At 52.6% G+C, this 10,229-nt stretch overlaps 2 protein-coding genes across 2 annotated transcripts; one reads left to right on the forward strand and one right to left on the reverse strand.

The window, feature by feature from the left end:
* Window positions 1-674: 674 nt before the first annotated feature.
* QC761_702880 (uncharacterized protein) lies at window positions 675-6,925 on the reverse strand (the record flags this gene model as incomplete). The annotated part of the gene is made up of 4 exons (XM_062881870.1): window positions 6,417-6,925; window positions 6,279-6,301; window positions 1,596-6,212; window positions 675-1,533 (listed from the first exon to the last, which is right to left on the reverse strand). Exons 1-4 carry the CDS (start codon window positions 6,474-6,476, stop codon window positions 675-677), a joined length of 5,559 nt encoding a protein of 1,852 aa, XP_062727942.1. The 5' UTR covers window positions 6,477-6,925.
* Window positions 6,926-8,141: 1,216 nt separating this feature from the next.
* On the forward strand, window positions 8,142-10,085 carry QC761_702870 (uncharacterized protein; the record flags this gene model as incomplete). Its single annotated transcript, XM_062881869.1, is given in 2 exon segments — window positions 8,142-9,626; window positions 9,639-10,085. 2 exon segments carry the CDS (start codon window positions 8,142-8,144, stop codon window positions 10,083-10,085), a joined length of 1,932 nt encoding a protein of 643 aa, XP_062727943.1.
* Window positions 10,086-10,229: the final 144 nt, after the last annotated feature.

Here is a 10,229-nt window from a genome sequence, read left to right on the forward strand (position 1 = left end):
TCTCATCTTCCTGTCGCAGAGTCATCATCCAATGATGTGTCTGGCGCAACATGAGATGAAAGTGGGATTAGAAATCCACTCTTAGGGCTACATACAATTGCTCGGACGACATTGTCAAGCGAGCCCCTGGTTCCTGGCATATCCCCACTCTCCACTGCACCTCAGCCCTATCTCGAGCATACCACATGGAACCTCATGCGGTTTGCTTCATCCAAGTGTGACACCGGATCGGGAATCAAAATGCAAATGCCAAAACTCAACGGTTGTCGAAATGCTATGCTGTGCGGCGCTGTTGTTGAACTTGCTCGTTATTGGCTTTGATGACGACGCTGATGTGCAGTTCCGAGCCTCTGCAAGACTGAATTTCTGACATCAGATCGGGATCCAGTCCTCCTTCTAGAAACGCATTGTTCCTCTTCTGTGCCTCCAAAAAAAAAAAAAGAAAACCAAAAGAAAAAAAGACTTCTGTTCTATCAACGTATTCGAGTATTGCTGCTGCCAATCGCTTACCCCGTCCCGTGTACATACAGTAACTATTCCCATAACCATGGCAGCACACCTCCCACCTTATTTCCTGCTACATTCCCTATCCCAACAGATAATACACCATATCTATAACCCCTAAACAAAACCCTCACTACGCAGTTGTCGTCATCATCACTCTCCTACCTGCCTCACCTCCCAGTAGGTGACCGCAACGTTCCCGACATATCCCTAGTCCAATCTCCATCATTGTCCTGCTGCCCATTACCATTCCCCTGCAACCCGCCACTACCAGGCCTCAAATTCCAATCGTCCAACGACTCCCTCCCATCAACACCAGGCAACCTCAGCTGTGGCGGCCCAGTCTGGGAAAGCATACTCACAGTTCCCTGATAGTGTTCGGATCCAGCAGGCGCCGGCGTCCGATCTCTCGAAGGCCCCTCAGACCCAAACTGATCAAAGTCAGGCAGCTCAAACCCATGATCCTGAAACGGTGGTCTCGGCTGCCTGGTCTTTGTCGGCGTCTGATCACGGTCTCTGTCCATGATCTCAGGCACCCTCTCATCCGCCGGCATCTCCACCGGGAACGGGTTCGACAACTGCACCTGTTGATACTGCTGCTGCAGTTCCAACTCACGCTGCTCCAGAATCTGCGGCGCCGGTTCCACGTTCCTCAACGAGCTGCTCCCCGGTTGGATCGCCCCACTCGACGAGCGGAAACTTCCCACGCTCGCACGGTGAGCATCTATCGTTGGGGAGTCTGGGTGGTCGCTTGATGGTCCGAGTGACTCTCTGTCCATGTCCTTAATAGCGAACTGGGCCATGGTCCGCATCTTCCTGCTGACCCACCCAGCCAGGATCCTTCCACGCTGCTTCTCTCCCAAACGACTTCGGGGGAAATCTCCCTTGTTGACAAACGCAACGATATCAGTCACGATCTGATGTTCGTTGAGGACCGCATTCACAATGACAGGAACAATGGAAGCAAGGTATGCCTTGCGGGCCACCTCGGCAACAACCACAACAAGACCACCGGCTTGGAAAACAGTACTGGAAAAGGTTGTGTCAGCAAAACATGGCCAAGGTTAGTAAATATGGACAGAGAACTTTACCATCCACCCGGTACAATGCTGTGATGGCATCGTTCAACCGAGAACTCAATGTCCATTGGGAAATGGCTCAACCCATTGATCTCAATCGTCTCCCCAATGTTGCCGAGGACAAAGACAACCTGCATGTCCACCAGCGCGCCGCCTGGCCCAATAGGCCTCCTTACACTGTGCAAGAAACCCAGATCTCCAGTGCGAACATACTGGATACTCGGGTCCTCCACCGTCCGCCCGTCAAACCGCTGCACGTCGAACGCATCCTTGGACCTATAGAACGCCTTGGCGCAGGCTTCTGAATCGACCCAGATCTCACCAAACTCTCCCTCACTGCACAGCATACATGTCTCGGGGTTGACAATGGCAATCTGTGTCGAGACCGGCACCATTCCCGAGTCTTGAACAAGCAAAGCCTTGGGATCCCGCTCGGGGTCTGTGACTTGAATGAGACCCTGACGCAGAGCCTTGCGGTCCAGCCAGAGCTCGATGGGCTCAATGCACATGTACGACCGCGAGGCGATCATCGGGTTGAGAACATGAGAATACACCGTGTTGATGGCAGTACGGTCAAGGCCGGCCGTGGCAAAATGCATCCGTACCTTCTGGAATACATCGACGCGGGGCCTGGCCTCAGCCGATATCATCATGTTTTTGAGCTCATGCAACGTGAACCCCTTACCCGGCACGGTTCTCATGGCGTAGTCAAGCATCTGAGGAGTGGCGTAAGTATCCTTGATCTTGTACCTTGACAAAATCAAGAACAAAGAAGCAGGATTCTGGGCAAACTCAACCGGGGAAAGCAGGTACGTGGGCGTGCCGATGTAAATGCCCATGAGACACGTGTGGAGGAACCCGAGCCCGGTGGTACTCCTGACACATCCAAGAACTGGCCGGGAGGAAGTCATCTGGCAGGTTTCCTTCTGCACTTTACACATGCCCAGGATGGTATCGTGGCCCAGCTGAACCGCAATACGGCGCTGGTCAGGCGTCCAGTACGTCCATATAACCGCCGGATAACCAGGCTGAACCCACGCCGGATCCATCGTGATGCCCAGGTCTCTCAGGCCGCTGTTCTGCTTGGGCGGTTTGGTTGTGTTGAAGATGTTGGGCACCATAATCTTGAGAATCTGGGCCGACTGCTTGATGTGCTGAGCAACTGTCTTAGTTTTGAGAAGGTGGTCGACCTCTTGATTCACCAACACAGCTCTAACCGAGTAGTCTGCCAGCAGATGCAGAAACGCAGGCACATCTTCCGAGAGGCGATTCTGGTCCATCGGTGCTATGGGGATGACAATCACGCCGAGGTTGATGCAGGCATGCACAGCAAAGACAAACTCTTCCGAGTGTGTGTACATGAGCACAACGTGGTCGCCAGACTTGAGCTTGACCTTGTTGCGGAGGTAGACAGCCACGGCAGCAACCTTGACATCAAATTTCTTCCAGGTAATGCCCTTGCCTTCTTTGCCTCGCCCATCAATGGTGCAGATGGCGAGCTCCTCACCCTGTCTAGCAACTCGCCACTGAATCAAATCAGTGATACTTGTAAAGTTGTTGAGCGGAGTAGAGGTCCTGTCATCCATCACCACCTCTCGATGATCGATGCCCGAGTACTGCTTTTCCGCTGACGCGAGAAGCCGGGACCGAGTGTCAGACGCCATGGCGGACCAGATGCCACCAACCGGGTCAACTCCCACGGGCAGGTTGAGCACGGCATGCTCCACTGCAAACTTGACATGAACGCAGGGCAGGTTTCCCAGGTCAAACTCTCTCCGACAAAGCATGTTGCCGATTTCACGGCGTCCGTTCTTGAGCACTCTTGGCAGAGAGTTGGGGGCTGTGATCATCACACAGTACAACCGGAGGTTGTGTTCCTGCATCAGAACGTCCATGCATCTTTCAGCGAGTGCATCAAGCAGTGCTGTGTCCAGCTGCCGAGGCGGTCCTCCATTGGTGGCCGGCGCAGTGGATGCCGCTGCCGACTCGAGGACCACGACCGGCAGGTGTTCCTCATTGACAAAGACGTCAAAAGCAGAACAATCAAAGATTTTGGGCACGTTCTTGATGATGCTCACCACGAGGTGCTGCACAAAGTAGTAGCGATTCTCAACAGCCTCGTTTCCACCGTGCTCGACCCATTCAACCCTTTGTCGGATCCGATCTTCGTACAAGCCGAGAACAAAGACCTTACCTTCAATGACGGTTCCCAGCAAGCCGGTTCTAAGAAACTCGGGCTCCACCATGGTCGGCGTGGCTTCGCCGGGGTTGAACTTGAAGGGCCGAGCATGGAAGATGGTTTCGGTATGCTTCGGGAGTGCCCAGAAGCCACCCGACAACGATGGCGAGTCAACCCAGATTTCTCCCACCGTGTTGGGAGGTGCCAAAAGGGATGTTTCTGGATCCACCACAGCGAGGGTGGCGTCAGGAATGGGATAGCCAAATGCCCCAACACGGATAGTACCTGGCTCATTGGCAGCTCGCTTTCTGGCTTCGTCTCCCATGGCGATAACCACCACCTCATTGACCTTCAAGGCCTCCCTGTCAAGGAGGACCTCACTGAGCTCGGTCTTGGTGTGCTGCTGTGTGGCCGTCGTTGTCCCTTGTCCGAGTAGAGTGGAGAACCCCGTGGGAACTGTTGGTTTTTCTTCCTTCTCTTTTTCATCTTCCGAGTCTTCGCTCGACCCAATGTCAAGCTTCAGAGGGCAGCCCATCCTTTCTTCACCGCCTAGCCAGTCACGGACACTGATCACCATGCCGCCGTGTTCTGGGAGACAAAGCATGGGTGCCACAACCTCGTTTGGTCGAGTATTGCGCAGCGGGCGAAACCAACGATCGGCAAGAAGCTCGTTGAACTCGCTATCTACTGTCAACGTGTCGATGAAGCACGACTTGACGGTTTGAAAGTTGGGCTCCATACCCTTCTTGTAGTTTCGTGTAGCCATGGGGTCCGTCTGATAGTTGTAGGCGGCCCTTTTCAACCCCGGGTAGTCCGCGACCATGACCGTTGGCTTGTACTTGGTGATCAGATGGGCGTACAGTCCAGGGACTTCTATGGCTTTGTTTTCCAGCCATACAGTGGTGTGTCCGCCATATACGGCCAGTAACACGCCAAAAATCATGCCGATACCTTGCCGGGGGTCCAGATAGGAAAGCATGATCTCGCTGCTTGCCCCACCCCCTATTAACCGGCCATTCTTGTCCCGTAGGTTCTTGTTGAAGGTGTCTGCCGGTCCGTTTCTGGGAACAGTGGAGATGATGGCGCTAAGGCAAGCCAGCTGGTGCATGATGGTCCTGTGGCTCAGAACCACGCCTCTGACATCACCTGTCGGGGCCCTGGAGAACTCGATGTAGGCCAGATCAGGGACCGTCAACGGGGGCGCGTCTTCCTTCTTCTTTGGGTGATAGCTGCCGAACTCATTCGTCTTCCACCACTCGACCCCCTTTGGCCAAGTAAGTTTCTGAGCGGTGATATCGCGCTGAAACGTCTTTAGATTGTTGTCTGTAGTCAGAGCCAGATGAGCTTGCGTCTGAGTAAGAATCATGTTCAGTTTCTGATAGTCTTGCAAGTCATTGATGGGTACAGCGACGACGCCTGCAATGAAGCAGCCAAGCAGAGCAATGGCAAAGTCAATGATTTCCGTGTCTCGGTATATAAGCGCGACACGATCGCCCCTATATAGCGAGCTCTTGTCACGGATGACTTGTGCCACCTTTTCGGCCCTCGACGCCAGCTTGTCCCACGTGATGGAAACCGTCTCTTTTCCCTTGCTGTCCAACACCCAGTAGGCCGGGGCCTTGGCTATCGTGCGGCCTCGGTGCCTTAGCACAGCGGCAATGTTTTCAAAATTGGACATTGGCGTGTGCTCATCATGTGCGTCGTGGATGGCAAACGGAACATCACGTGGCTCGAGGGGTAACAAATGGTTCAACACATCTGGTGGAGGCAGATCGCTTGCTGTTAGCATTGGAGGCGCAACAGCTACTGTTGGAGAAAAAGCATCGCTAGATGAGTATCGCTGTGGACCGCCATATTCTCCTCGCGCTTGCTGATCGTATGCTTGTTGTTGGCCAGCAAAGTCGGAAAAGTAGGCTTGAGATTCTAGGAGTGTCCTAGATCTGCCATCGTACGCTTGCTGTGGTGGCCCATCTCTGTAGACGCCATGCTGTTCAGGGTTGAAAGCGTAATCGCCCGAGACCATGGTCCCCGAACGAGTGGAGGTGTCGTTCATGGGAGCGGTTGATAGAAACAGAGAGTCGTGCTGGCGCATACTCGGACGGCTGTCGGCTATTGGATCATCAGAGCCCAAGTACGACCCTGGATGGGCATCTTGGTTCATCAGATACGGAGACTGAACCTGGCTCAGATAAGGGGAAATCTGAGGCTGGTTGTCTGTTGGTGACACGCGATGCTCAGGGGATATGGACGCTGGCGAGTGATACGTGTTGGCATTCAGAGCCGCCAGAGAGGCGGCCCGATGCCCATCGTCGCTGACATGAGGCGGTGGTGGATAGTAGTTGTTGTCGTCGTCGGGTGAATGAATCCGAAGCCCGCCCGCTCGTGGCTCTTGTTGCAACAGGTCGCCAATTCCATATTGCGAGAAGAGTTGGGTGCGTCGTTTTTGGTACCTGCAAGGGAGATGTCTCGGTCAACACGATGCCGGCACCAACTTTTATACGGACAGCTTTTTTTACCCTTTTTGCGTGATGTCGCCCTCCTGATAAGCAGAGACAGACATGGTCAGCAGCTACTCCCAAGAATCTGGTACCAACCATCACAAGACTGCGCAGCGCAGGCAGTGGAACCTATCACCAATTCAAAGAGCCACTCACTTCCAGCTCCCTCTCGAGCTCTTCCAGTTTGTCTTGCAGTTCGGGACTGAGTCCAGCCATGGCTGTAGTAGACAGGCGTATGCGATATGGAATGGATCGTTTGCCTTCGAGGCGCGCGCCGTTTGGCCGGAGAAGGCGCCCGGTATCCGTATACGTGCGCAAGATTTGCAGTCTCACCCGACCAAGCGGCCGCAATGTGCAACTGCTAATGAGCGCAAGTGATGGTGGAGAGAGGTCAGATGTGGTCGTGTTGTGTTGTTTGGTCTAACCCTGGACTCTACAACCGATGCTCTGTGTATGTGTAGTGTACACTATCTGTATGGGCTGCCAAGTGGTGGATGTTCGTGTATGCTGGCCTGTATAGGGGTTCTGATCGGCCGAGTTTCTTCGACCTGGCTCTTCAGGGTTGTGACGTGTGACGTAGTTCTGGATGGAAGCCCAGGAACACATTGCCGTCTCCAATCCACGGCGGGCATGTCGCCAGATGGCGGGGCTGTCTTCTAACAGCTGACCAGCGATCCCCGGTTCACTTGCCCGCAAACCCCTGACCGGCCCCGTTTGTAGCGCAGGGTCTGCCAAGAGTTCTTGACAGGTCCTGCTTTGCTAATAAACTTAAAAGTACACTGGTTTTCCATGGACTTTGATCAACACTTTTCTGTCTGTTGGTTATTAGTCTCCTCACTATCGTTCCAGTTATCTATTTCTCAGTGCTTTTGTTAGTATTCGATCGGGAGAGACTCTAGCTTTGGTAGGTGGCTTCGATCCATCGGACCCGCGTCTTCAAGTCTCTCTCGGCGGGGTTTACAGTTTGCCCCACTTCATTCTCGGCGCCAAAGAACAGCCGATCCGGCACGAAAACCCACGCGGAAAGTGGGGCCACTCTCCCGACTGCAAAACTTCCAAAGCCTCTTGATCAAGAATTTTTGCAAAATCCATTCTCTTCCAGAAAACCACTTTTCGACGCAGCATCTGCTCTTCATGACATACGGAAGGGCACAAGATGTCTGTGATTAGAATATCATGCTAACTCGATAGTCACTTGCAGTATTGCCTACTCTTAGTATGTTCTTTCTTTTCCACAGTTTCTGCCCCCAGGCATCACAACATTTTCATGATGATATAAACGCAAACTCACAGACCTGTTCTGAAATTTTACATGTTGAGAGCACGCTTTATTCAACTGACTCTATTCCCTTCCATCACAATATCATATCGAGATCGAAGTTGCAAAACTCTTGCTAACTCCTCTCCAGAATCGATACCCGTTCTTGTTCATCACCAACCTTCTTTGTGCTTGCAAGCTTATTTTAAGCGTCATGGCAAGCCGTCAAAGGTACCCGAGAGCCGAGTCTCTGGCTTTGTTCTCGCGGTTCCTATTGTCTCTAGACTAAAAATACACGAGTTTTTCTCGACTACAATGCCATTCTTAGCCCACACCACCACCATGCCTTTGATGCTATAGTCTAGCAAGTTTCATGTCCTCGTCTTTGTGCCAGGTATAAGTCCTGTGTGTTGCTGTGCATATATAATAGTCGACTACTTCTCCCAGACAACTCGATTTTATTCGCTTCATATCATTTGTTTCTCTCCATTCTTTTCGTATATTCAAGGGATCTCGAGGCACAGCTTCTTGTGTTCTTCGAAATCCTCATCATCATCAACTAGAACACTCTCTCAAGTATTGCAGGCGATACTTTTCACACTCGTACCCCATCAACCACCAAAATGGATACCACCCTCGGATTAGAGTATGGTCATGATGACCTCTTCTCCAACTACGTTGACGATGTCTATGACTCGATCTACCCGGACTTGGACTCATCGGAGACCACATCTCAACCTACTCTCACACTCCCGGAGGTTGCCCAGAACCCTCCCACCACTGAAACTGCTCAGCGGAACACTTTCATCTTTGGTTCCGATAACAACACCATCATTCAAAACACTGCTCAGCAGGTGTGGAACTCTAACGCCATGAATTCTTTCTACGATATCTTTAGGGCTCCCTCCCCGGTTTCCGGTAACACCCAAGACCTCGTCACTGAAACCCCTGCAACTCAAAACCTCATGGGCCCTCAAAACAAGCCTCGAACCCTGTCGGACAAGCTTCGCCAGGGCAAGAAGATCATTCTCAGCTGCAGGAACGACGGAAAGGTCAAGAACGAGGATCCTGCCGACATCTACGAGAAGCCCCCCACTGTTCAAGCCTGGGGCCCTCTTATCAAGCACGCTAGGGTTACTGAACATCTCTTTGAGTACTGCAGGTATTACGTCGAGTTGAATCCGGCCAAGCGATTCACCCAGGATGAACTCATCCTCTTCATGAAGGGTACTGGGTGCCCCAACCCGGAGAGAAAACTCACCCTTTGGATCCAGAACTCACCTTCTCAGGTCAACGGCCGGTATGCCATGGGCGGTAACTCCGCCAAGTGCCGGTATAAGCATTGCCCCGGTAAGTTTACCATCTGGAAGGGCTTTCTCCGAATTGCCTTTGATGAGTTCTCCGACAAGACCGGTCTCCATCTCGACCCCTTTCACAATGCAGGCTACATGCATCTTCACTGCTTTGAAAAGATTTTTGATCTTGCCTACCTTATTCACTACGGCGCTGCCCAGCATGGATTTCAAATCAAGCCCGATGTGCGGACCTTCCCCATCGAGTCCAGAAATCCCATGTCTCTACTCCGCGATCACCCCCAGATGCTCAATGCCTACTATCAATGGCTGCGGGACAACAAGCAGCGCTGTGATCTACTCTTTATGGCACAGGCTGACCATGACGGCTTCCGTATCCCTAGCCCACCTTCTCACCACACTACCCTCGGGTACAAGCTCACCATGTACCACCTTTCCCATGAGGTATCGCACAGGGTGAATATGCGTGAAAACCGCGGTGGTGCACACATTGGTATTCACAAGGGTAATCTGGAACGTTTCATGCACATCAAAGCCAAGATGCGGGATGGAAAAAACAACGTCAACAAGCGGCGGTCCCGTGATGATGACAAGGAGGAGGAGGAAGGCGACACTCAGGATAGCATTACTTACAACCCTAGGCCTACCAAGAGGCCTAGGGGTCGCAAGGTTGCTTCCATCGACACCGCCGTCGACTCTACTCCTACTCCGGTCAACATCCCCTTCAACACTGACCTCAACACCAACCCCATTGTTATGGGTAACTTCAATTACCAGACCCCTGACTTCAACATGATGGGGATGGAGATGGGGATGGAGATGGGGATGGGGAATCTCACCGGCTTCCCGCTCAACTTCAGCACCTACTCGGTCATTGCTAACCCACAGCAGCGCATCCTTCCTACCACCGCAATTTCCCCCACCACTCTCCAATCCCCCGGACCTCGCACGCGCCTTAGAAGCCGTGAGATGTCCACCTCCCTCGTCGGCTTCCTCAACACTCACCCCAATCTCACCCTTACTCAAGCCCAGGAGATCGGTGCAGCTATCGCCGACGAGCCCTCTTACATCCAGGACAATATCCTCTCGGCTGTTCAGCCTGAGACGGCCAACACCCTCCTGCGGGATGGGATTGTCCCGGAGGTGGAGAGCAAGATCAAGAAGCTGAATAAAAGGCAGCTGAAGGATCTGGAGAGGGTGATTGAGAGGATTGAGAAGAATGGCAATATGACGAGGGCTTCGAGTATGTGGTAGTTCCACATCTCTTACTCCATCTTCTTTCCCCATTTTTTCTCACGCGAATCTCTCTTTCGTTGTACCCTCAATGGGTTGTGGTAGGTTGTAGATCGTAGACACAGACGAAAAAAATAGCCACGTAAACGTAGAAAAAAAAGGATA

This window comes from Podospora bellae-mahoneyi, chromosome 7 (genome assembly GCF_035222275.1).
Source record: "Podospora bellae-mahoneyi strain CBS 112042 chromosome 7, whole genome shotgun sequence".
NCBI classification, from domain to species: domain Eukaryota; kingdom Fungi; phylum Ascomycota; class Sordariomycetes; order Sordariales; family Podosporaceae; genus Podospora; species Podospora bellae-mahoneyi.